Raw genomic sequence first — 27824 nt, forward strand, 5'->3', positions numbered from 1 at the left:
TTTATCTATCATCCCTAAAATTAGTTGAGATTTCATCCTTTCCCAAAAACTTCATAGATTTGCATGCTCTTGGATTTAGACAGTCTTAAAGTACTTAGGATAAGGATAAGATCCTTTAATTCCTCCTTGTTCATTAAGGCCAAAGATACCCCAGTTCTATATTCTGGCCTTCCCTCTCCTTCCCATCTATTGTAACTCCCACCAAATAGTTACTGTGTTCAAAGATTGCAAAACATAGATGAAGAAGGTCTGATAGGTAATACCTTGATCTCCATGAATCACCATCTTGAAATCCCTGAAAAAGACAGGGCACTTATAATACATGACAGGTATGGGACTTTTTGTGTACAAAAAAATTGAAAAGCTAGAAGACTTTTTTTGGTTGATGCTAGTGGTTTGATTTATTTTTTAAAACTTACTCAGCATCCCATCAGTTTCCAATTTCCTCTGGAAACTGCCTATGCAGGTCCTTTAATTATTTAAAAATTATCTAATAAGACTTACTATATTAATACTACTGCTGATAGAATTCTAAGAAGCTACATGTATTATCTTCACACAAATTATATTTTAACTTTTTAGTCTCTAATGATTGCTTGCTCATGTTTACCTTTTCAAGGTTTTCTTGACTCTTGTGTTTGTGAATAATATTTTCTACATGGTTCTGAATTTCTAATCAGGAATATTTGAACGTCCTCTACTTCTTTGAAACTCCATTTTTCTCCCTATAACATTATACTCAGTATTTTTGTGTGGGTCATTCTTTGCTGTGAGCCAGGAACCTTTGTCTTCATCGAATGTCATATTCCAAGATTTTTTCCTTGACTTGTGAACTCTGGATTTTGTTGCAATATATCTGAAAGTTTTTATGTTAAGATTCCTTTTAGATGATTAAATGGATTCTTTCCTTTATTTTAATTTTAGTTATTTTAGTCTGAATTTAAGAACTAAAACAAGTATTTCTATAAAATAATAAAATATTAAAAAGGATAATTATACATGAAACTGAAAATCTAATATGTACAACTTGCTCTTTCTTTTAAATATATAATAAAGTTATATATCTTTCTTCTTTTTCCTTTTAATAGTTAATATAACTTACCCAAAATTGTTCTTAATGAACTCTAGATTCTGCTCATTTCATTCTTGATTATTTCATGCAAGTCTATTGATATTTTCTAAAATCATCAAGCTCATCTTTTCTTATTACACAATAGCATTCTATCACAATCATCTACTACAATTTGTTCAGCCATCCCCAATTGACAGGCTTCCTGCAATTTCCAGTTGTCACCACAAAGCTGCTATAAATATTTTAAAACATATAGTTCTTCTTTTTCCCTAATTCTCTTGGGAAACAAATCTATTAATGGCATTGCTAGATCAAAAGGTATAGGTAGTTTAATAAGTCTTTGGATTTAATTCCATATTGCTCTCCAAAATAGTTCGATTAATTCTCAATTCCACCAATAGTTAATTAGTATCTCAATTTTTGCACATCCCCCAATATTTGTTGCCCTTCCTTTCAATCATTTTGGCTAATCTGGTAAGTATAAACTAATATCTCAAGGTTGTTTTTACATTTCTCTAATCAATAATAATTTAGAGCATTTTTCATATGACTACAAATTATTTTGATTTTTTCATCAAAAAACTGCTTATTCATAGCTTTCTGACTACTTATCAATTAGGGAATGACTTGTATCCTTATAGATTTGACAAAGTACATACATACATAAATATATAAGTATATTTATATAAACATATAAAAATATTTCATATCTTTAACATATATATGTATGTTTCTGAAATAAGACATTTGAGAAATAGTCTATAAAATTTTCTGTAATTTTTTGTTTTCCTTATAATCCACACTACATTGATTTTATTTGTACAAAATGTGCTTTAATTTAATGTAATAAATATTATTCATTTTATACCTCATAATATACTCAATCTCTTATTTATTCAGAAATTGTTCACCTAACCATAAGTCTAATCATGTCATTCAATTTTTCTTGTAATATCTCTATATCTATCTCATAGATATTCATTCATTATTTAATCCATTCAGTCATATCTTTATATCTATTTCATATAATTTCATATAATTCATTTTGACCTTATTTTGATAAATGATGTGAGATATTAGTCTAATTTCTGCCAGAGAGCTTTCCAGTATTCCCAACAATTTTTTCAGCAAATGATGAATTATTATCCTTAAAACTTTAAGTTTTTCTTTTCATTTGTCAAATACAAAGTTACTATATTTACTGACCACTATAAATTGTATTTCTATTCTGTTCCACTAATCTACATTTTTATTTCTTAGCCACTACAAGCTAGCATTGAAAATTATAGCTTTAGAGAAGGAGGATTCTGGGAAGATGGTGGGAAGTTGGTAAAGTCCAAGCTCTTCCAATTTCCCCCACAAATAGAACAAATTTGTGCCTCAGGGCAAACACGGATTGGTGAAAAACTAAAAAGACTTAAAGAAGAACAGAGGTCCTCCTGATCCAATTGGACAAAATCTGAAGAAAGACTCCCCTGCTAGGATTAACCTGTCTGAAGTGCAAACACCACCAGGCTAGCTCTATAGAAACATCAAGTTGGAACCACAGGGACTAGCTAATTGTGGATGGAACCTCAGCAGGAATGACAAAGACTTTCCCTTCCCAGACTGATGGTGAAATGGGGATTTGAGTCCAGGAAGAAAGAGTGAACCTCAACTGATTGGGAACTCCAGGCCTAGTTGCACTGCTGAGATGAGGCCCTAGATGTGACAGAACCAGCAAGTGATGAGTGCAGAAGCAGCAGGGACAGGGGCACTGCTGGCTGTGGGAAACTTGCAGAAGGGTGGAGCTCTTAGTTTGGGGTTCCTGGTCAGAGTAGAGAGTTGAAGGGAAGTTTGAGGCACCATCCCCCCACCCTATAATTAGAGGTGCTTACACTAATACCTCTTATTAAAAAAAAAAAAATAAAAAAAAGAACTAGCAAAGAAAAAACTCCACCATTGAAACATATTGTGGGAACAGGGAAGACCAAGGTTCATCTTCAGAGGATGACACTTTAGTTTAAAAAAAAAAAAAAAAGCTTCTACCCCAAAGAATAATATGAAATGGCTTCCTGCCCAGAAAGAATTTATAGAAGAATTCAAAAAAGAATTCAAAAATCACATGAGAGACATTGAGAAAAAAAACTAAAGAAAAAAATTAAAACCATCCAAGAAAAACAAGAAGATTATGAAAAAAGTTAAACAATTATAAAAGGAGGTACAGAATCTCAAAAATGAAAATAATTCTTTGAAAATTAGAATCAGGTGAGGGGAAGCCAGTGAAGCAATGAGAGACCAAGAAATAACAAAACAGATTACAAAGAATAATAAAATAGAATAGAATGTAAAATAACCCATAAGAAACACAACAGATGTGAAGAACAGATCAGGAAGAGATAATATAAGAATAATTGGACTGCCAGAAAGTTGTGACCAAAAAGGGAATCTTGACATAACAACAAAACTGTCCTGGAGGATAGAATATAAGGGGAAAGTAAAAATAGAAAAAAATCTACCATTCACCACCTCAAAGAGATCCTTTGTGGAAAACACATAGGAATATTACTGCCAAATTTTGAAATCCCCATATCAAAGATAAAATTTTGCAAGAAACAAGAAAAAAACAATTCAAATATGTGGGACTTACAATTAGAATGGTACAAGATTTATCGGCAATTTATCAGCAAGACCATAGGTCTTAGAATCATATCTGCAGACAAAAGAATTAAGACTATGGCTAAAAAATATCACATGCAGCAAAATTATCTAATTTTCAATGAAAAAAATTAATATTCATTGAACATGCAGATTTTTAGGATTTTCTATCAACCAAACCTGAACTTAAAAGAAAATTTAACATATGAGTCAATATCAAAGAGCAATTTTAAGAAACTCAACATGGACAAACTGTTTAAACATTGACAAATCATTTATGTTTTTTCTACATGGAAAATGTATACTTTCTGTTTAAGATTTACATATAAAATTGAATAGTTGCACAATAAAAGTAAAAATAGTAATCATGTTATACAAATGAGGTACAGAGGAAGAATAGAAAGAGAGGCATTAGAGTGAGGAGGAAGACTCATAGTTCTAAAAACCTACTCACGTTGGGAATGGGTTCAATAATGTATACTATGAAGAGCATATACAAAATGTATAGGTGAATGTGGAAGCAAAGGGTGATGGAAGAAGACAAGGGAAGAGTCCCTGGATGGGGGGAGGTTAAGTAATAATAACCAAGTTATGGAACAGAATTTAATGAACGAGTCAGCAGGGATAGGAAATACATGTGTATGTGGGGTTGAGTCTATCTATCTATATACATACATATCTATACATAAACATATCTTTTCTTAACTGTAGCTTACTTGGTAATGGTGGAGGAAAAAAGGGAAATATGTGTCTCTGGGTGTGAGCAGGTATGTGTATGTATATATTTGCATATATAGATAGATAGATAGATGGATAGATTATGTTCTTTCTCAACTATAGCCTGCTTGGAGTCGAGACAGGGATGAAAGGGGGGGAAATAAAGTAAATAAGGTATACAGAAGAGAACAAAAGAGCAATTTATAAAGAAATAAAGAAAAGATGTACACTCATGAATGTAAATTCTTTTACTAATATATATACTTTTAAAAACTGGTATTTGTGTTATATATTTTAAATCCTCCCTGATGTTCTGTTAGGCACATGATAATGTTCTCTTTTATTTCGTTTCTCTGTTTTTCTTTTTGCTTATTCTGTTTCTTCAAATAAAATAAATTTGGAACAAAAAAAAAAAAGAAAATTATAGCTTTATAGTATACTTTAAAATCTGCTACTACTAAATCCCCTTCCCTTTACATTTTTATTAGTTCTTTGATATTCTTGACATTTTGTTCTTCCAAATAAATCTTATTATTTTTTCTAATTCAGTAAAATAATTTTAGGTAATTTAATTAGGGTGGCATTTAATATATAAATTAGATATAATTATTATTTTAATTATATTGGTTCTGCCTAGTTATGAACATTTAATATTTCTCCAATTATTTAAATCTGATTTTATTTGTATAAGAGTTTTTTTTTTTTAATAATTTTGTTCAGTTCTTACATTTTTTTAGCAGCTGTATCAATGGCAATCTAGTCCTTCCGGTTATCTCCACTGTTATCTCCACTGTGAATATTATATTCTTGTATCCTTACGTTAAACTGAAAATATTGTTATTATTTTGCTTTCAATAAATAGCATCTACCAAGCATAATGGGATATTTCTTCCCCTTAAAGAAACTTTCAAATTTTCTTACCATCCAAGCTGTAACAAAGTCTCCCATCCAGGTTCCCACAGCAGCTACTTTCATAAAACTTTCATTTCTGATGCCCATGAAGTCTGTAATAATGTATGCTCTATGGGGGGAAAAAAACACATGAGCAAATATACAAATTTAGTTGAAAGAGTCAACCTTATCTCATTCAGCAATAGTTCAAGTGGATTTTCTTCTCTCTAAAGGGATGAAGAGAGGGAGAGAGGGAAGGAAGGAAGGAGGGAGGGAAGGGAGGGAAAAAAGAAATGAGGGAGAGAAGGGAGGGAGGGAGGAAGGAAGAAAGGAAGGAAGGAAGGAAGGAAGGTAAGAAATTCTATGAGATACACTTATCTTGGACAGCAGTATACAACTTAAACTTGCTAACACAGAGAATCACATTTGGTGTTTCTAATATAACCCAGATACAAAATAAAGAGCCAAAACAGTCCCTGCCCTCAAAAAGTTTAAAATATAATGGAAGAGAAAACATACAAATACATTTACACAAAACAAGCTTTATTCAGGCCACATAGGAAATAATTAGCAGGGGAAAGCACTGGAGTTAAGAGGGATTGGAGGATTCCTGAAGATGGTCAAAAGCATCCCTTTGAATTCCAATAGGAGATCCGGACTTTGTCCCAGCCCCCATTCTGACTTATTGGGCCACTCAGCACCCCCCTCCCCTCTCCCCCCCAACCCCATTCTGATCTGCTAGGACTTCCCAACCCCCCCAAGACATCCAATATAATGAATTTCCATCAACTAAGGTCTTTTGGAGATGGACCTCGGTGGCTCACTCAGCTGCCAGGACTTTCTGTCCACTGAGAATTGCATTCTCAAGTGCAAAACTCCATTTTCCATAGATCTGTCACTATAGAAGTCAGTCTCTGGCTAAACTGATTTCTATCTAACAATAAACTTTCATTTTACAACTAATATTCAGGAATGAGTGAATTCTTTCACTCCTAGAATCTGCAGCCAATTTAAAAGAGATTCTTAATAACTCTCTCATAGCCACTAACCTCTAGACCACCAAAAATCTAGACCACTCTACACCTCATCATAAGCAGAGAAGGGAGTTTTCATCATCTGAGACTCAGATCATTTACTTTTTTATCTGTAAATGAATAACAAGTTTCATCAGGATTGCTCTGGAATTGTGATTCATCAGTACATTGATCATAGTTACTGAGTCTTTTTTTCTAAGTCTTTCAAAGTTGTTCATCTTTGCAATATTACTTTTTTTATATGCATTATTCTCCTGGTTCTGCTCACTTTAAATCAGTTCGGACAAGTTTTCCCAGGTCTTTTCTGAAACTAAATGCTTCATCACATATTATACCACATTATTATTCCAATATTATTCCATGTACATATAGTATAATTTATTGAGCCATTCCCAATTGATGGACATTCTCTGTTTCCAAATCATTGTCACCACAAAAAAAGATCTGTTATAAATATCATTTTTTTCTTTTTTTTTTCTTTGAGGTATATAGCTCGTAATAGAAATATTGAGTTAAAATGCTCAATAGCTTTTGGGCATAGTTCCAAACTGGTTTTCAGAATGATTGATTTAGTTCACAGCTTTATCCACAATGTATTGGTATAACTTTTCCTACAGTCATACCAGCATTTGTCATATTCTTTTTTTTTTTTTTTTTTTTTTTTTTTTGTCATCTTAACCAATCTTAGATACTGCCTCTAGGCATTTTATCTGGTTGTATCCCAAGCCTAAAGTCCTTCCTCTACTTTGACTGCTAGTTCCCTGGCTTTCTTTAAGTGCCAACTAAAATCCCACCTTCTTCAAGAAATCTTCTGCAATTCCTCTTAATTCCAATGCCTTTCCTCAACTAATTATCTCCTATTTTAAACCATCCCAGGGAATGTAAATTTTCACCTAATACTAAAACCTCCCAAAATAGCAATGGATTTACATCCTAGAACCATGTCCTAAAGCCAAATCACTCTGATTCTCCTGGATTGACTAACAATAGGTCCCAGACCAAGTCCCACTTGGTCATTGTTTGAGATTATACACACACACATATGTATAGATGTATACAAAATAAATATATAAATCAAATATTTGCTGAATAAAAAATTGTAATTTTGTGACCCCCAAATTCAGTTATATGACACCATATGGGGTCACAAGCCACAATTTAAGAAGCTTTGGGATAGATAATAACCAAACTCTTTAGTGGGAGAATCCATACTGATAATGATGTAATAAGATTTTGTAGTCCCCTGATTTTAGGGGAGGGGTTTCTGTTCTAACAATACATCCATAATCCTAAATCTTCTGACCTTGGTGTCTGCCTCAGGGACTTCCCACATTCCCAATCCAAGAACAATAATCTGTTTGATTTTGAATAGACCACTTCTCAATTCATTGCTGACTGTTAGATAGCTTGTGGCCTGGGATAGTCCCACAGACCAAACTCCTGAGACAATAGTGATAATGTTTTCAGTGATAAACAAATTCCAGAGACCACTACTGAGCTGTAGAATTAGCATGTCAATGATAGAAAGCTGGATAAATGTGTTTCCTTGTTTCATTTCTCTGCTGAATTCTCTTAGAATTCAATCCACTTGTAATAGTGTTACAATTTCAATAAATTTTGCCCCTTGGCTAAGGAGATGGGTTCAAGCCTGCAAATTCTTTTGAGACACCTTGGGACGCCAGTCTATGATCCCAAACTTTTGGGGTTCCCTTCCCAAACTCAACATTTAGTGGCTGGATGGGGAGAGTCTGGCCTCCCCTGGCTTGATTTCCTCCTTGTCAAGTTAGGGCTCTCATTTTTTTTCTCCACAATCCTATAGCAGGACATCCCAAGCCACTGGGAAAAGGCTTATCTGAGTCATCATGAGCTCCACACATATCCACATATATCAGCAAATTTTCCTTGACTGGGTATGCCTAGACTGGGAAATTCTTGGAATTTTTAGCAAAGTTCTTAGGGAACCTTTGTCACCCTTTCACCTTCTCAAGGATGCCAAAGAAGACAGAAGTGCTATAGGATAATTTTTGGTAAAATTTAATGGCTTTTGGCAAAGATTTGAGAGTCCTCTTTTATGTCATTTTGTCTGTGCCTCTGTAATGTCTGTGTCATATTTGTCCTGTGAGCTAGATTTTGTTACCTGGAAAGATTTAAAATGCAACCACCAAGAAAAAAAAATTTTTTTAAATAAATAAACTTCTATACTGTAATCAGAATGCTGGGAAAATTTCTTTAAAAACCTAACTTTTTTTGTGTACTTTAGCTCTGGCCATGCTGGGGGCTGCACAAAAAAGTTAGCTAATTAAAACTAAAATAACATCTTAGATTCTCAAAATTTTGAAACCAATGATTAAGAACTTTGGCAGTCAAGTTGCAAGAAAAATTCCTGAAACACTGGGGATAACTTACCCCATTCTAAAAGAAAAGGAAAAAACAAAGCGGGTAAATAGCAACTTTTTGCTAACCTTCCTTGATGCCTGTCTTGTCTGGAGTACCCCTCTGCCCCTTTGGGAAAGCACCCTAAAAGGTATTAAGGGACCCTCTCTACTTCCCTTCACTCCCCACAGTGCTCTTGGGTGTATCTCAGTTGTGGGGATTGCTAACAAGATCAATATAGCTCAAGTCTCTCTGTACACTAACCTCTTTCATCTCATATCAGATTAAAACTCAAATTCTGCCTCATCTGGAGAAATAAAGGAAACAAAGTCATGGGGACCCCACACAACTTTGCTCAAACACCTCCCTAATCCAGCTTGGAGGAGAATGGGGATGGTGTAGGAGTCAGGTTCCATGGAAAGCATTCCCTGAGCCCTGGCACCTTAAACTATCCTCAAAGGGATAACCTGGCACCAGTCACCCTAGCTTGCAGCAGGTTCTGTCCAGGAACTGCCTGGGTAGAATTCAAGTAGCCCTGGCAGCACCCAAAAATCAAGTCAGCTTCTGCATTTCATATGATCACCATTCTCTGACTCAATTGTGGATATGTATTAGCTATGTAATTTATGGCAAATGATTTTATCCCTGCCCAGTCTTCTGATTTGTCAAGATCAATAATAGATGTTGTGAAGACCACATAATTACAAAAGTGTTTATCATAAAAATGCTAAATGAATGTTAACTGCTTTATTGCATATAATTTCTTCATATTTGATAACTTTATGGCTTTTTTAATGTGACCAACAGATAAATGATTTCAATGTGCGTGTAAAGTAATTTGGAAATTTATTTGAGAGTTGATAGTAAAAGCAATTTTAAAGGAAAGCCCACTAAAGGGATCTATTTGTACTCATAGTGTAAATCGAAGAGTTTTGGAACTTTAAGAAAACAAAAAAGCAGTTTGCCACTATTTTAAAAACTCTAGTTATCTAGAATCAGACTTATGAAGGCCCTTTCAGTAAAAACTGGCACCTTAATCATTCTCCTGGCTCACAAGAGAAATGATTTTTGTGAATTTGAAAATAAAAAAATTGCAATTCAGTTTGTCTAGGTTCATTAACTAAAATTAAGCCAATTTTAAAATCTGTTCTATCTCACTTTTAAGAATTGAATTATTTTCTCCCATAAAACAAAAGGGAAAGTTATTTAAGGGAACAAAAACTACAGCTAAGACTATTTGGCTACTTAGGAAAATTATTGTTGCTTGGAGTTATTGTCATCATGTTAAATGTATCAGTTCATCTCTAAATATGAGGTGTGAATTCCTTTCCCCTTCACAGAGTGGGTGGAGATATCAAACAACAGAGCCCATGAAAACACTAATAGTTGGAATGAGCAACAGTAAGCTCAGCCCCTTCCCTGGATCTCTGTCAACTCCCCTTAATTTGTAAGCTTGCCAGTTTTCTTGAAACCATCAAGGTAAGCATCATCAGCCCTGAGAAATAAGCCCATATAGAATTTATAGTTTCTAAGCAAGGAATGCATTTATTAAGAATCTATAAGTCTATATATAATGATTGATCCTTTCCATCAGGATAAATTTAAATCGATAAAACATGTTAAACAAAAGCTGTTGTGGATTTAAGTCTGGCTAAACTTGTAAAATAGTGTATGTAGCCCTAAGCTGTGATTAGTAGAATTAGCTATTAGAGATATAATCTCTTGGGTCTGTAATTGATATTCTTTTGAGTTCTCTATTTGATTGTCTGATCATTAAATCAGCAGCCCACCATTCCAACAGAATTACCAAAAATTACTCAGAGAATACCTTCCTACAATGTCTAGATGGGTGTCTTATCTGGGTAAGAGTTAGGAAGAGGACCTTAGCCTCTGCTTAAGGTGGGATCCTTCTGACTCAGTTTCCCACCTGATTATTCCTGAGTCTGACTATGAGGTAGAGTTATTACTGTATGATCAGTTGTCAAACAGACCTAACTCAGGATGCCTGACTTATCCTGTCCTGTATGTGCTCTTAGGTTGAGGCCTGAAGGACCTGTTTTGATGCTATTATAATTATTTTCCTATAATGGTCAGTAGAAACCATGAACCCAATACAAGTATCCCAGGGGACACAATGGTTTTCTATTCTAGACCTTAAAAGATGCTTTCTTTTGCATACTATTGCATAAAGATTCACAATTTCTTTTTGCCCTTGAAGGGGAAAATCTAGGAGAACATAACCCCCCACCAGTGCACATGGCCAGTATGGGTTAGATTATATCTTGATCTGCAGCCCCAACTCAAAAGGCTTCTCTGACTGCAGCCATACAAATCCTATAATTCCAGCCCCCTACCCCTCACCCCACGCAAGGCTATGACGTTTTTTATTTGTTTGCTTGATCCTTCTCCTAAAGGCCCACACAGTCTTATCAGTCTGTTAAGAACTTGAAAGACCATTTGTGCTTGCCAAAGGTGCTATAGCACCTTTGCTTCCCCTGCTGGGAAGAAAAGGGACTTTTCTCCTTCTGGGTGGTTTCAAACACCTACAGGACAGCTTCTAATTCCAGAGGCAAAATAGTGGGAACCTTTCTGCCCTGCTCTTTACAGAGTGATTATGGCCCAGTCTTCACTCCTCAAATAATTCAAAAGGTAAAGTGAGGCACTTAAAATTAATGCTCTCTCTCTCTCTTTCTCTCTCTCTCTCTCTCTCTTTGTCTCTCTCTCCCCTTTTCTTTTCTCTCTCTCTCCCTCTTTTCTTTTCTTTCTCTTTTTTGGCTCTCTTTTCTTTCTTTCTGTTTCTTTTCTTTCTTTCTTTTTTTCTTTATTATTTTCTACTTGGTTTCATTAAGATTAGCCTAGTATCACCCCCCGCAGCTCAAACTTAAGTGGTTTCATTCAACTGGAAATCTAGGCTGGGGGCAGTGACAAGATTGAAGGAATCTCATTCAATGGAAGTCCTACCCCCAGACTGCCAATAAAAAGGACTCTTCTGAACTCCAAATCTTTGCAGAAGTCCGAAGTAGAAATTATGCTTTGCCAGTGAAACTCTCTTTTTGGCAAAGCTGCCTGCTAGTGATGCGGGTTGTGGTCCCTTTAAGAATTGATTTATTCCTTTCTTTCTGATTCCCAACCCCTCCTAGTTGATGCATTTTCAATCCAGGAAAGCTAGGACCTTTTGATTCACAAATCCTGGTCCCTTTGAACTCCAGCCCCCACCTGGATCTGAGCCAATTTGGGACTCCACCCACAGACCCCTTTAGCTAAATCTCTCATAATAAAAGAGTCAAACTAAGATCCTCTCTCTGCAGAGGTTCCAAACATGCCACCCTGGCATGTCAGGGATCTCTGTCCATTGGAATCCTGTTTCCAGTGTCCTCTTATCTCTTCATCCTTACCTATTTCCATAACTATACTTTAATCTTACTTCCAAACCCCATAATAAATCTCTTTTATCAATCTGTCTTTTCGGACCTGTAAATTCCTTTGCAAGGAACTCTTGTGCAACTTCTAGACTCCATTTAATTCCGTATCCTTGCACCAAATCCAAAGGGTTTGCAGGGGAGCTCTATTTGACTCCCTGTGCCCCAAACCTGCCACTAGACCGTAATTAAACCCTAATTTCATTTAGGTACCCCATATCTAGACCTCATCACTAGGACTCCTGCCCACTGTGAAGAGACCTTCTTTTTAGTGATAACCTTTTGTTATTTCTCTGTCAGGACCTCTTGCACTCAGAAGTCTGTCTTCCTAGAAAAACTGGCTTCTCAGTGCCAATAAACTTCCCTTTCTCCATTCAGACTTTTCAGGTTTGCGAATTCTTTCACATTGGACTTGAATCAACCAGAAGGGATTCCCACAACTCTCTGCACTGTCACTATCCACATCAATACTAAGTAGCTGGTGGTTCCATGAACAAGAGATCTGTCAGGTCTAGGCTTTCCCTCTGCTTGTCCTCTGCAATAGTCTTCCTCCTCTGCTCTATCTGCTAAACTCTCTGTCTTCTTTTAAATCCCAACTAAAATCCCAACTTCTTCAGGAAGATTTCCCCAACTCATCTTAATTCCAGTGACTTCTCTCTGTTAATTATTTCCTGTGTATCCTCTACATCTTGTTTTGTTTACATTTGTTTGCAAGTTGTCTTCCCATTAGATTGTAAGCAGCTGAATGTCAGGAACACTGTCTTTTGCTTCCTTCTAGTATCCCCAGCCCTTAGGATTGATTGATCGAGAAGGAATAGGAGAAAAATTAGAGGGAGGATAGTTTAAATCCTAATTAAGTTAAGGATAAATCCATATATTAGTTCTAAGGAAACATTTTAAAAGTATACAAAAATATTTGTGGCACCTCTTTTTGTGGTGGCAAAGAATTGGAAACTGAGTGGTTATCTAACAATTGGGAAAACACTTGAAAAAGTTAGAATATATACATGTGATAGAATACTACTGATGCCACTGGTTCTCCCCTTCACTGATGTCCTCTGCATGCAAAGTGCTGGAATGTTCCAAGCTTCACTGAACCCCTAAAGTAAAAAGCACTAAGTTTAAAAAAAAAAAAAGGTTCTTAATAGGCCATCAATGGAGATTCTTATCAGTTTATTGCAAATTTAGTTTGTCATGGATACTCTCACCAAGAAATATGACCACACTATTTAGAATTTTTTACCTCAAAGAGGTCAAATTGGACTCTTTTTCCTCTGTGCTAGAAATTCTAAACATAATAGGAACAAAGCAATTTGCTTCCATGAAGGATTCTACAACAAAAATAGTCAAGATTTTATCCTGCTTAACTACTCTGATTAAACAACAGTCTCTCCAGGATATTAAACTAATAAGGGACCAGATTGTCAGAGTCAAAAATCATGAAAATTCCCATTCATACTAGTAGGGATTAAAGTGAATCTGGAATCAGAAAAGGAGGTTTTAGCTACAAAAGGCAGAGCTTTGGCTCATGAATGGGGATTCCCATTCACAGAAACATCAGCAAAAAGTAAAATAGCAATGGATGAACTGTTCACAGAAATCTGTACTGAGAAACAAGATCAATGTTGCAAAACCTGAATTCCATTGAAAAAGCTAATTTCACTCATGGCCATACAAAGTTTCCTCTGAGAAATTTACATAGATTCTGCTTTGGACAAGGTTAAAAGAATGAAGTGTCAGTAAACTTGTCTTGCTAACAGCATGTTGCAATACACCAAAGTAAGTTCATAAGGGCCTTGGTCTTCAAAATCCAAAGCCCTTCAGCAAGAATGCTTAGTTTGTTTTACTATAAGTTAAAATAGATTCTCTATTATTGAGACTTTTGTAGCTTTTTAAGTTCTTAGGGACTTATATGTAAAGGCTCATTTTTAATATTTTAATTGATTTCTTGAATCATTTCTGAATTTGTATTTATTAAATAATTAAACTCAGTATTATCTTTTCAATACCTTTTAAAATTTTTAAATGGGAAACAAAATGAACCTTAAACGAGTCTTTACTTCTATTTATTACCTCTCTTTAGTAATTCAATCTATTTCTGAAAATATTTGTCTCCTGAAATGTCTGGCATGCAAGAGTTATTATAAAGCAGCTAAAGATCCTATCTTAACACTATGGAGGTAATATGCCTTTTCCTATTCAATGCAGCTTGTGACAGGGTATGATAATTAAAATTTCTGTTATATTTAGAGGAAGTGGTTTTTGTAAAATTTTTATGTCATTTGCAACAATGAATTGCAGCTCCCTTCTGTGAAGTTTTAAACTTAATTATAATTTACTTTTAGCAATACCTTTGAAAAGAATATTACACTCTAGGTAAATTAATTTTGTGCTCAGCTTTGCCTCAGCAGGTTAGTAATTTATATCTAGTTAGTTTCTGCACATGTAAGTTGAACACAAATCACTTGATTGTGCATTTTATAGTTGATATTAGTTCTTTCTGAATGATGTTTAAAGCACTATGGCAGTTGCTTTTTTTCAATACTCTGAATTGCAAATGTTTTCTGAACAATCATTCACTTCCAATTTATACCTGTTCAATACATTTTGCCTGAATTTGAACATCTTAACAGTAATACAAGTATTAAAACAGAAAAAAAGTATAAGAAATATGTGATTCTTTTTCAAATTCCATTTTTAAAAAAGTAAAAACAAAAATATCGATTTTCACCATTACTGTTCAATATAGTGCTATAGTGTTAGCTATTGCAGCAAGACAAGAATAAAAAATTAAAGGAATAAACATCGTCAAAGAGGGGAGCAGTAATTATTTATGCAAATAATATGATGGTTTTACTTGAGTACTCTAGAAAGTCAATTTAAAAACTAACTGAAATAATTAATAAAGTTGCAGAGTATAAAATAAGCTAATATAAATTATCACTATTTTTGTATATTACAACAGAAACTTCTAGCTGGAATAGACAGAAAAAATAAATTTAAAATAACTAGAAAATAATTATCTGACAAAATATTCACAGGAACTATATGAAGATAATTTAAAAGCTCAATTAAATGCATATCTAAGAAACTAAAGTAATATCAATTTTTCAGGGTTAAGATGAGTCTATAAAATAAAAATGAAAATCAATTTAATTTAATTTAAAATTAAATTTATTCACTTATTCAATGCCATATCAATCAAGTTACCAAAATATTATTGTGTAGAATTAGAAAAAATAATGGCAAAAAAAAAAAAAATCCTACAAAAGATCAAGATTATCCAGGGAATTAATGGAGAAAAAATAAGAAGAATGCACAGCAGCCTAGTATAAGATAAAATTTAAAATCCAAGATATTTAGCAAACTAGTTGCTAGTTGACAAAAACTTTTGGGAAGTTGGAAAACAATTTGGCAGAAAATAGGCAGAAATCAACATCTCCCTTTGTAAATGCAGACAAACAAGGTTTTAAAAAAGTACATGATTTAGATATAAAATATGATATCAAAAACAAATTTGAGCAACAAAGTCAAATATATGGTCAGGGGAATCACCAAATGATAGAGGATTAAATCAATGAAAAAAGCAATAATTTTGATTACATGAGAGTTGCACAAACAAAACTAATCAAGCTAAAATTAAAAATAAAGCAGGAATTAAAGAAAAAAATTTTGTAGCAAGTTTCATCTGATAAAGTTTTTATTTCTTGGATAAACAGGGAATAGATTCAAATTTATCAGAATAAAAGCTATTCTTGAATATATAAATGGCCAAAAGATATAAAAAAGCAATTTTTGGAGGAAGAAATTCAAGCTGTCAGCCACATTAAAAATATTCTAAATCACTGATAATTAGAGAAATTCACATTGAAACATCTCTGAAGGACCACCTCACATCTATTAGCCTGGCAAAGTTGACCCCAAAAAAGAACAAATTATAGAGAAGCAGTAGGAGAGAAAATAGATTAATTAATGCAATGATGAGAGAGATGTGAGCTGGTTCAGCCATTCTAGAAAGCAATTTGGAACTCTATCCAAAAGGCTATAAAACTGCATATATCTTTTCACCTAGTGATAATTATTAGGTCTATTACTTAAAGAAATTAAAATAAGAGGAAAACAGTCCATATTGTACAAGAATATTTACAGTAATTTTTTTTCAGTGGCAAAGAAATTCTAAACCAAGGGAGTGCAGAATGACTTAAAATGTAATAACATATATGTATATATATATATATATATACATATATATATATATATAGTGATGAAATAATATTATGCTATAAGAAAAGATGAAGTGAATGGTTTCAGAAAATCATGGGGAAACTTCTTTGAACTACTGTAAAATGAATTCAGTAGAATCAGCAGAACACTTTATACAATAAGAAGCATATTATAAACTTTAAAAGACTTACAGAGAATCTCATCAAAAGAATGACCAATTTCAGAATACTCAAGATGAAATTTGTGGGGCAGCTCAATGGTGCAGTGGATATATCATTGGTCTTGGAGTCAGGAGGTTGAGTTCAAAACTGGCTTCAGATACGAAAAACTTCTTAGCTGTGTGACCCTGGGCAAGTCACTTAATCTCAATTGCCTTGCCCCATCCCCCCAAAAAAAGCAAAAGAAATAGACATGTTTCTCTGAAATGAACTACAAATGAAGAAAAAAAAAGTTGTTTTGTTTTTTTTCCTTTTATTCTTTTTTCCATTCTGTTATTTTAATAAAATGATTTTTTTTAAAGTTGAAAGTGCTACTCACCTTCTTGAAAGATCCTAACAGAACAACTTTGAGGTATCACTTCACACATTTCAGATTGTCTAAGATGACAGGAAAAGAAAATAATAAATGTTGGAGTGGATGTGAGAAAAGTACTGCATTGTTGGTGAAGTTGTAAAATGATCTAACCATTCTGAAGAGCAATTTAGAACTTTGCCCAAAGGATTATAAAACTGTACATTAGTTAAAGCAAGGGAGGAAGGATGGATGTTTGGATTGGGAATAGAAACAAACCCTGTGATTGAAGAGCCTGACCCTAATAGGCCTCCAGATCAAATCAGGAGAAGACACACTCCTTTTAATCTGGAAGTTATCAAAGTTATGATATTATGATATTTGGACTATCTCTTGGCTGCTGAAGGAAGTGTATGTATGGTTATGAATTAATAATTATTTTCTATCCCTTCTTTCTGGGACTCAGGGAAGTCATTTATAAAATTTTGTTTATTCTTATTGCTTGTTATATTACTATTTGCCTGTGTGATTCTTCCCATGTTGAAACTTGTTTTATGGCTTTAACCAATATATCTGCTTCAATTAAAACAAAAGAAAGTGGAAGATGTAGAGGGCCACAGATAGTGGGGAACTTTAGGTAAAATATAAGACCTTTTAGTCCAGTAAAAGGAATCCTGCTGACATGTCTAGTTTGGCTTCCCATCCCCCTAGGAGCATCTCAACCTCCTGAGAAGTCAGGGGGCATGACAACCTGTGTTGTAACTAAAGCAGAGTTATACTAAAATAACAAGGAGGCATCTGCACACAATAGCAAGTTGTTTATGTGGTCCTGCTTGCCCAGTATCCTATAGTTAGTGCATGAGCAGTGTGCTATAGTTATGTAAGTGTATTAGGGTATATAAGGCTGAGAAATTTTTGAATAAATGGACTCCAGTTTGATCATCTTCATAAGTTCTGCCCTTTCATCCCCCACCTGATCAGAAATCAGGCTGGTACTGAAATCATCTAGTGAATAGATCCAGATAGTAATCTCATCAGCTTCCATAGATTCAAATATCATCTGCCATGCTTCTAGTAATCCCAGGGGATAGGAAATAAGGGAATACTAGGGAAGGATGAAAAATGGGGTTTGAACTAAGAACCTGAGTCCAGAATCACCGGGATGTGGAAGGTATAATAGGTTGGGAGTATAATAGTTATTGAGGAATTAATTCAAATATATTATTATCATCCTTCAGAGGTTCTGCCCTGGAGTGAAGTTATACCAGAGAGTTAAAGAGTCAGTAGTGGGTAATTCAAAAAAAGGGAGGAAGCATATCCATACCAGGTAAGGCAACTGCTATGGAGTTGGAAGTCAAAAAATTAAAAAACAAAAACAATTAGTAAGAGTAAGAGTCAAGATGACAATAAAGGCAAAGAGCCTAAGGCCTACAAAATTTCCCTCCAAACAACGTTAAACTAATGTCTCAAAATAAATTCTCGAGTGGCAGAATCAAAAAATGATGTTGTAAAAATGAAACTGTTTCTGAAAATTCAGCATTTATTCAGCTTGGAACAGTGCTTCTTTCACACCAAGAGAAGAGTTCAACTTTGACACAAGATTAAAAATAAGAATAAGGCTAGAAAAATAAGCAAACAAACAAAAAAAGATCCTGACCATAGAAAGTTATGATGGTGACAGAAAAAAATCAAAACACAAACTCAGAAGAAGACAATGATGCCAAAATAAAGATATCCAAAGCCTCAAAGAAAAAATGTGAATTGGTCACATTCCCAAAAAGAATTCCTGGAAGAAGTCAAAAAGGATTTTAAAAAATTAGAGAGATAAAAGGAAAAGTGAGGAAAGGAATGAGAATGATATAAAATCATGAAAAAAGAGTCAACCAGCTTGGTAAGGGAAGCACAATAAAATACTAAAGATAATAACACCTTAAAAACAGGCTGAGAAAATCTTTTTAAAGATTTGTAAGAGAAAATTGCCCTGATATCCTAAAACCTGAGGGTAAAATAGAAACTGAAATAATACATTGATCATCTCCTGAAAGAGATCTCCAAATGAAAACTCCCAGGAATATTATAGCCAAATTCCAGAGTTTCCAGGTCAAGGAATAAATACTGCAAGCAGCCAGAATGAAATAATTCAAATAACATAAAGCCACAAACAGGATTAAACAAAATTTAGCCGTTACCTGGTAAAAGAATTGGAGACCTTGAAATATGACTTGCTGGAGGACAAAGAAGTTAGAATTACAACCAAGAATCACTAACCAGGAAAACTGAGTATAATCTTTCAATGGGAAAATGTTTATTCAATGAAAGAAAGGACTTTTAAGTATTCCTAATGAAAAGACCAGAGCTGAATAGAAAATTTGACTTTAAAATACAAGACTCAAGCAAAATTATAAGGGATTTGATAAGGTTAAACTCTTTGAATTCCTACATGGAAAGATAACATTTATAACTCCTAAGAACCTTACAATTATTAGGACAATTAGAAAGAGGGTATATAGACAGAGGACACATATATGAGTTAACCATAATGGGATGATATCCAAAAATCAAAACATAATTAAGAGGTGAAGAAAAAGGGATATACTAAGAGTAGGAAGAAGGGAGAAGTAATGGGATAAATTATTTCATATAAAAGAAATGCAAAAGGGCTTTTACAAAAGAGGGGGTAGATGGGAGAGAGCACTTAAACCTTATCTTCTCAGAATTGGCTGAATGAAGGAATAATATACAAACTCAGTTGGGTGTGGAAATATCTCTTACCCTACAGTAAAATATAAGAGGAGGAATAAGAGAAGGAAGGGTGAATTAGGGGAAATGGCAGTCAGAAGCAAAGTACTACTGAGGAGGAAGATTAAAAGAAAAACTGAGAAATAGAAGGATTGGCTCTGAGTTGATTGTACTTTATAAAAGAGTTCATGGTCCCCTCTAATGAAATGGATCTCAGATCTCCCTCACAATCTGAGATACTCCCTTCTTCCAGGACCTTAGTATTGTTTGGTACCCAGAAAACACAGATGAAGCAGACCAAAAATACAGAATCTCATTGAGTAACATTCTTTGCTCTTAAGCTTATAGAAGGCTCTACACAAAATAAAGATTCCCATTGGTTGACAAATGGGCTTGTGAAGCAGACTTTAACAGACCTATCTTGACCTTTCAGGAGGTCCTGCCAAGCTAATAAGCACACCCATGGGCTAGTAGACAAACAGGCTACAAACCATCTGAGGGTCATGCATTACCTATATGATCATGGTTATCTTACCATGTTAGGCAATAGAAAGATATAAGGAATGGAAGAGCAATAAAAATAAACTAGACCCTTCCACATAGTTGAAATTCTTTTGTCATGCTAGCCTTGTTCAACATAACAAGGAAAAACAAGAGTAGAGGTTCTCTAGTTAGCTTCATAAGATTAAGCAAGTAAACTTACAAATAATAGTTCACATTTCAGAGCCTTATTATCAGAAGTTATAATCACCACACCTATGAAGTCATATCAAAGAGATTAATACTAAATAAAGGTCTACTGTGGCTCTTTTCAACAATGAGGTGATTCAGGCCAATTCCAATAGATTTGTGATGGAAAGAACCATCTGCATCCTGAAAGAGGACTGTGGGGACTGAATGTGGATCACAACATACACAGTATTTTTACCTTTTTGTTGTTTGCTTGCTTTTTATTTTCTTTCTCTTTTTTTTCCTTTCTAAACTAATTTTTTTGTGCAGCATGATAATTGTGTAAGTATATTGAATTACTTGCTATCTAAGGGAGGAAGGAATGGGAAAAGAATTTGTTACACAGGGTTTTGCAAGGGTAGATGTTAAAAACTATGCATATATCTTGAAATTAGAGAGAGAAATATAAACATTGTCACAATGTCACACTTATAGCCAGATACCTCTTACTTAGATATTAAAAAAAAAAAAAAAAAAGCCATTGCACTCTGGGTTTGGCTTGTTTCTCCAATTAGTTTTACAATGCTCTCCCTCTAGCAGATTTAAGGTCCCAGAAACAGACTACCAATATACAGTTACAATCTAACTTTCTCAAGACCTTAGGGGCACTCTTGTAGAGTGAAAATTAAGTTATCATCAACACACTATTCTAATATTTGAGACCCTATCAATCATGTTTGCTATCCATACAATCAGACACTTACAATAATGACAATTTTAGATCATATACATAATTATTAACAATAAGGCAAAAGATATATTTTAGATAAAACATTAAAGCAAACTTATATATAATAAAATACATTGCAATATACATGTAACCCTAGATCACATTCTCCTACCTGAGTACTCAATAGCTAGGTTGAGAAATACATAGAGACTTCTCACCAGAAACCTAATACAGAAATTTATGAAAGAGAAAAAAACATCTACTTCAAGAAACAAGGCTTTGATGTTATGGTTCTACTCAGGAACATCTTTGTCATATAAAATTGGTTCTCCATTTACTGCTTGACAGTTTAGTCCAGGGGTCCTCAAACTACGGCCTGCGGGCCAGATGTGGCAGCTAAGGACATTTATCCCCCTCACCCAGGGCTATGAAGTTTATTTAAAGGCCCACAAAACAAAGTTTTTGTTTTTACTGTAGTCTGGCCCTCCACCAGTCTGAGGGACAGTGAACTGGCCCCCTATTGTAAAAGTTTGAGGACCCCTGTTAGTTTCTGCTAGTTCTTCTTCAGCTAGGGAAATGCTCTTCTCTTCTCTACTCAAACAAAGGCTTTATAAAACCTTAATCTTACCATCTTAACTACTTTAGTATAGCAATCTGCAAAGCTCATAAAACTGACTAGATAGATCAGACAACCCAATTATTCATTTAACTTGGCAACTGAGCTATCCAATCAGAATGGAATTCAAAGTGATACATATAGCCCATTCAACAGGATACAGTTGCAACATCCTCTTGGTTTTTCCTTTTCAAGTCAAAAGTGGCAATACAGAGCAGCAAGCACATGAAAATTTTCACCTTTGCAACTTAAATGATCATTGAAGGTCAACAGCCCTTCCTGGAACTTTTGGCCAATTAAATCAGTTCTTTCTCCAAACTTTTCCCCAAAAACTTGCCCGAAAAAGTACTTTCATTATTTGGCAAATGTCTGAGTTTTTTTTTTTTTTAAACAAACCTAAGTCCTTAATGGCACTGATTAAGGTCATGTTTTTCAATTCCATCTTTAGAGCATAATGAGAATACAAGGAGAAAGGATATAGGGAGATGGGGGTAAAGGGAAGAGAGAACACCCTCTTGTTTCATTGTAAAATGAAATAAATGTGGAAAATCAAAATTCACCTTTACTTGGTGCATCTAGTGCTGTAGTGATTTGATTAATGATGTAATAATTGTGGAAAACAATCACTAGTGTTAAGGGCCCACTTAAAAATGACCCATTCAAAACAAAAATAATACTATAGTGAATATAAAGGAGAAGGAAAAAAGTGCCAGTTCTAAACATCTACAGTTAAATAAAGCTTATAAGAGTTTTATAAGAGCTGCATGTAAACCAGGAAACTCTCATTTAAACTTCACACTTCCAATAATCAGACCTGACTGGGGCATATGTTTGTAGAATTATATTATAGTATTCCTAGGGCCAGAAGACTTTAGAATCATTAACAGACAAATGGTTAGAACAATATCACTCATAAGATCAAAGGACCTTAGGATTATTGCTATATCTTCCCTAAAATCTAGGGGAAAGAATATATACTTATATTATTATATTCCTAAGGCCAGAAAACTTCAGGAATTCCTGCTGTATTTCCCCTAGAAGCTGTACCTCATGTACGCCATCAATAAGACAGTCTAGGAAATTAAGTTCCCAGGATGAGCATTTTAACATTTCCTAAAAAGAGGGAAAGAATAAGCTGTTATTTTGTTTATTTCCTCCTGTATTCATTTAACTTTTCCTTAAAAAAAATTTAGATACTATGTCATTTAATGCATTCTTGTTCATTATTGATATTAATTCATTATGTATGGTATCTTTTTAACAAAATGTAATTTGCCTATTTTAATTGCCTCTTTTAATTAATTTTATTTTGTCTTTTGCTTTAAAATCATGATTTCTCCACATGTGCAAAAATGTTTGTGGAAGCCCTTTTTGTAGTGGCTAGAAACTAGAAACTGAATCAAAGTACTGGAAACTGAATCAAACTTTTTGTTTCTTAGGCTTCTAACCATCAAATAAAACTACTTTACCAGCCACTTCTAATCTACTTCAGATGGGAGTCTAGCTCCATAGAGAGGAAAAGTTCTAAATATGAAGGACAAATTACTTTTATTTATAAAAAGACTCACTTGAAAACTTTACTCTCAAAACTTGCATAGTTACTTAGGCATATAGAAGAATTTCCAAAAATAACAATGATCACAGTAATAAAAGGAGAAATGGCTTACCCCATGTTTCCTTCCATGAGAAGTATCATATTGTATATATGGGAAAATATGAAGAGGAAGAGAATGGTACTAAAGAACATTGTCATCCAAGAACCATGATCCTCTCGAAACATTTTCAACCGAAGCAACTGACCTAAAATATGAATATTATTTTTAAGATTATCATCCAAAAAAGTACCTTGTAAATACATGCTTACTTGGCTGGAAGCCAAACTAGATCCTCACTATCTTATAAAGTCTTATATTCATAAAATCACCTTACATTGCTGTAAATTCCTTCTATTGCTTAAATAAACATATTTTCTTGGAAGAAACCTAAGACATAAGCATTGGAAAATATTTCATACTGCAAATAATCAATATAGTGATGGTCTAATGTTTGGTGTCTCCATTGATAAATCTAATATCCTTTCCTCAATCCTAATATTTCTAGACCTTCCAGCATTTGACATTCTTGATCACTTTCTCCCACTAGATACTTTCTCCTCTAGGTTTCATGTCATTAATCTCTTCTAGTTCTCCCAGCTGTCTAACCACCCTCTCTCAGTGGCCTTTGTTAATTTTTCAGACAGGCCATACTCACTAATTATGGGTAATTCCCAAGGCTTTATTCTGGACCTTTTTTTCCCTTTTATTTTATACTCTCCCTTAGTGAGCTCATCAACTCTCCTAGATTAAATTATCATCTCTAAACATTTAATTCTGACATCTACATTTAAAATTCTAGTCAATCTCTTAAATTCAGGTATTAAAAATTACTTTCTGAACATCTTGAAATGAATGTTCCATGGGCATGTCTAGTACAACTCTTTTGGTTGTCCATAAAAGAACTCATCATATATGTTATGTGCCAAATATATACTAAATGCTTAATAAATGATTAACCATTGATTTACTATAAAATTGTGACCGGAGAACAACCAAGAGCAATAGCAGGTGGGAAAATAGTCACCTGCAAGAAGGAGCTTAGATCCCATACAAATTCTCCAGTAGAGTTTAACAATGCATATTCTGGAAAGAAAGAATCACCTCCAGACTTTTCCATCCAATGAAGAAATGCAAGGAGGAACTCCTAGATTTCTGCATATGACCCTAGAATGTGCAAGCCATTTTAGGGCCAAGGTTGAGCTCAGAAGGCAGAACCCAGGCATCCCCTGGAAATTTATGCCAAGAACATGACTCATTGAAGTTACTACAACTTTAGCTTCGATCATGCTATCCTCAAATCCTGTACAGCTACAGAAACTCATTAAAGATAGCAGTCTTCAAAGCATCCAGTGAGACACTGGTGGCCTGAAATCTATGGCAGGAGAAAGTCCCTTGAAAAAATTCGGTCCTTAGACTTCAGCATCAAAGGAGAAGAACTCCAAACAGAGCTTACAGTGGGAAGAGAAATAGGGGTTCTGTGGCAAGAAGAAGGCCTAATAGGGTCCAATTCAAAACCCAACAGGTTCTTTTCATGTTATTCAGTTGCTTGACCCAAATATATTGTTCCTTATCCCCAACCGAGATATTGAAATAGATGAAACAAGCAAACCAAGGAAAACTGTGAACTACCTTAGTTTTAAGGGATGCTCAGCAATAAACACAAATCTATGTAAAGCCTCAGAACAAAAAAAAAAAAAAAAGTCATGCTATAAAGACTCCAAAAGTATCAAGCAGAAATTAAATAAAGAGATACAGAATTGAAAAACTAAGTATAGAAGAATGACAAGGAAAATAGATACTTTAAAAGATATAGTAGAAAACTTTTTTTTTTCCCCCCTGAGGCAACTGGGGTTAAATGACTTGCCCAGGATCACACAGCTAGAAAGTTTTAAGTGTCTGAGACCAGATTGAACTCAGGTCCTCCTGACTTCAGGGCTGGTGCTCTATCCACTGCATCACTTAACTGCCCCTATAGTAGAAAACCTTAACCAAGAACTAAAGCCTATTAAAATTAGAATCTGTGATGACTGCATTTAGCACCCAGAGTATATTAAAATCATTTGGAGTCAGAGTAAGGGAAAATCCTTGATCTTTATTCTTTGCAGAGGTGAAGGGGAATGAAGAAACGAAGTGAGAGCAGTTGCCACACGAATCCAGCCAGCAGTGCTTCTGCTTCTCATGCTCTACCCACCAAATTGATTACGTAATCTCCTATACAACACATCAAACTTGCACAGAGAGTGGGCAGGGCCATTCTTTCTCCAAGCATATATTAATAGAGTATTGTCCAATTGCTAATAAGCCTCAAGTGCTAAGAGGGACCTCAATGCAACAAGAGCTTCAAGAGCTTCAGCCCATTACATCTCCTGCTTTCTTTTGTTTTAGAATACAGCCAGTCGTGCTATCCCTGACCTCTCAGGGAGGTGAGAGTCCCCAAGGAGAGGTGATCACACCCTCCCTGACTTCTCAGGAAAGGAGGTGAAAACACCGAAAAGGAGGTGATCACCCCCCCCCCGACTTCTCAGGAAGGGAGGTGAAAGCACTAAAAAGGAGATGATCACACCCTCCCTGACATCTCATGAAGGGAGATGAAAAGCACCAAAGGGAAGTGGAGATTGCTAGAGGGTTTCTGGGCTGAAGGGTCTTATTAGAAACAGGTATGCACAAACCCATCAGCATGGGAGGTATTACACAAGCACACAGCAATAACGCTGAGGCTATTAATGATGACTCTCCCCACAATCAGTGCAGGCTTGATGTGGTGTAACAAACATGAATTGTACATGCAAGTAGCAGTATAACAAACAATATAAATTAACATGGTGTTATAAAAGATTTCCAGAAGTCCTAGAAGGAGGGTATGTAAACAACAGTCACACATACACCTTCTTCAGTAGCCAAGAGATAGTGCAAAACCAATGTATTGTCCATTGCTTCACATTATCAGGGAATTCCATGATTCCATCAGATTTTTGAAGTCCTGCAACAGTCTTATCATTTCTCAGAAAATCCAATGATTCCTGAGGGCTTTCAAGTCTTACAACAATCTTATGTCTCAAAGAATCCAATGATTCCTGAGGGTTTTCAAGTCCTACAACAATCTTATGTCTCAGAGAATCCAATGATTCCTGAGGGTTTTCAAGTCCTACAATTTTCAATGTCCATGAGTCAAACACCATAACTGTCATGCTCTTTCAGTGGTGGGCACAATCAGCAATGGAACCACCCGATGTTTCTTGTGTCTTCTCCTTCGTTTCAAGGGTCTGCTCTGTATCTCTGTGATGGACAAGGCAAATATGGCTCATTGGTACCCATCTGATTCCTTCTCCACCTGTAGAGATACAAGCAAACCCTCTCCCCCAACCCATTAACCTATATGGTCCCTTCCATTCACCACTTTCTGGGTCTCTCCACATCACCTGGCAATTATCTAAAGATAGTGGAGCCGCTCGCACTGGACACTGCCCTTCCAGTGGATTATAAAACCTGTCTGCCGGAGCCAGTGCATCTTTGTCAAAAATCAAGAAGTTAATAGTATAAAGGGCTAGATTTAGAAGTTCTCTAGGGTTACCTGTGACTCCCCCTTTCTTTTGTTTTTGGAGGAACATCTCTGTTTCTTCTCTCTACTATTGCCTGTCTTTGAGGATTAAAAGGTATGCCAGTGGTGTGTAGATGGAGGAGAATCTTTTCCCAATATCTGTCCCATTTCAGCCAGGAAAGGTTACTAGTTTAGTCCTTAACAAAGTAAGTTCCCTGTTTGTCTGTCAAAATACTCACCTAATTTCCTGGTCACTGGAGATTTCTTCAGTGAAAATAGGGTCTTTGGCCTCACATTGGGTGCCAAATGTGATGACTGTGTTTAGCACCCAGAGTATATTAAAATCATCCAGAGTCAGAATAAGGGAAAATCCTTGATCTTTATTCTTTGTGGAGTTGAAGGGGAATGGTGATATGAAGTGAGAGTAGTCACAACACAAATCCAGCCAGCAGTGCTTCTGCCTCTCACACTCTACCCATCAAATCGTCTACATAATCTCCTATACAACACATCAAACTTGCACAGAGAGTGGGTGGGGCCATTCTTTCTCCAAGCATATATTAATAGAGTATTGTGCAATCGCTAATTAGCCTCAAGTGCTAAGAGGGACCTCAGTGCAACAAGAGCTTCAAGAGCTTCAGCCCATTACAAGAATCAGTTACATTGTTGGTGAAGTTGTGAATGAATCCAACCATTCTGGAGAGCAATCTGGAATTATGCCCAAAAAGTTATCAAACTGTGCATACCCTTTGATCCTGCAGTGTTACTACTGGGCTTATATCCCAAAGAAATACTAAAGAAGGGAAAGGGACCTGTATGTGCCAAAATGTTTGTGGCAGCCCTTTTTGTAGTGGCTAGAAACTGGAAAATGAATGGATACCCATCAATTGGAGAATGGTTGGGTAAATTGTGGTATATAATTGTTATGGAATATTATTGTTCTGTAAGAAATGACCAGCAAGATGAATACAGAGAAGCTTGGAGACACATACATGAACTGATGCTAAGTGACAGAACCAGGAGATCATTATGTACTTCAACAATGATACTGTATGACGAT

General features: G+C 35.0%; 1 protein-coding gene across 3 annotated transcripts in view; it reads right to left on the reverse strand.

Moving 5' to 3' along the window:
- Positions 1–27824, reverse strand: part of TMEM117 (transmembrane protein 117) — a 137606-nt gene that overhangs the window by 78158 nt on the left and 31624 nt on the right. For 2 of the 3 annotated variants that reach the window (XM_003771373.4, XM_031940421.1), the window contains exons 3-4: positions 23299–23431; positions 5348–5447 (exon numbers count right to left, since the gene is read on the reverse strand). In XM_003771373.4, coding sequence (XP_003771421.1) covers positions 5348–5447; positions 23299–23431 — 233 coding nt within the window. Of the gene's footprint in view, positions 1–5347; positions 5448–16904; positions 16967–23298; positions 23432–27824 lie in introns of those variants that run through there. The other variant, XM_031940422.1, reaches the window with a different exon arrangement.

This window comes from Sarcophilus harrisii, chromosome 5 (genome assembly GCF_902635505.1).
Source record: "Sarcophilus harrisii chromosome 5, mSarHar1.11, whole genome shotgun sequence".
NCBI lineage: Eukaryota > Metazoa > Chordata > Mammalia > Dasyuromorphia > Dasyuridae > Sarcophilus > Sarcophilus harrisii.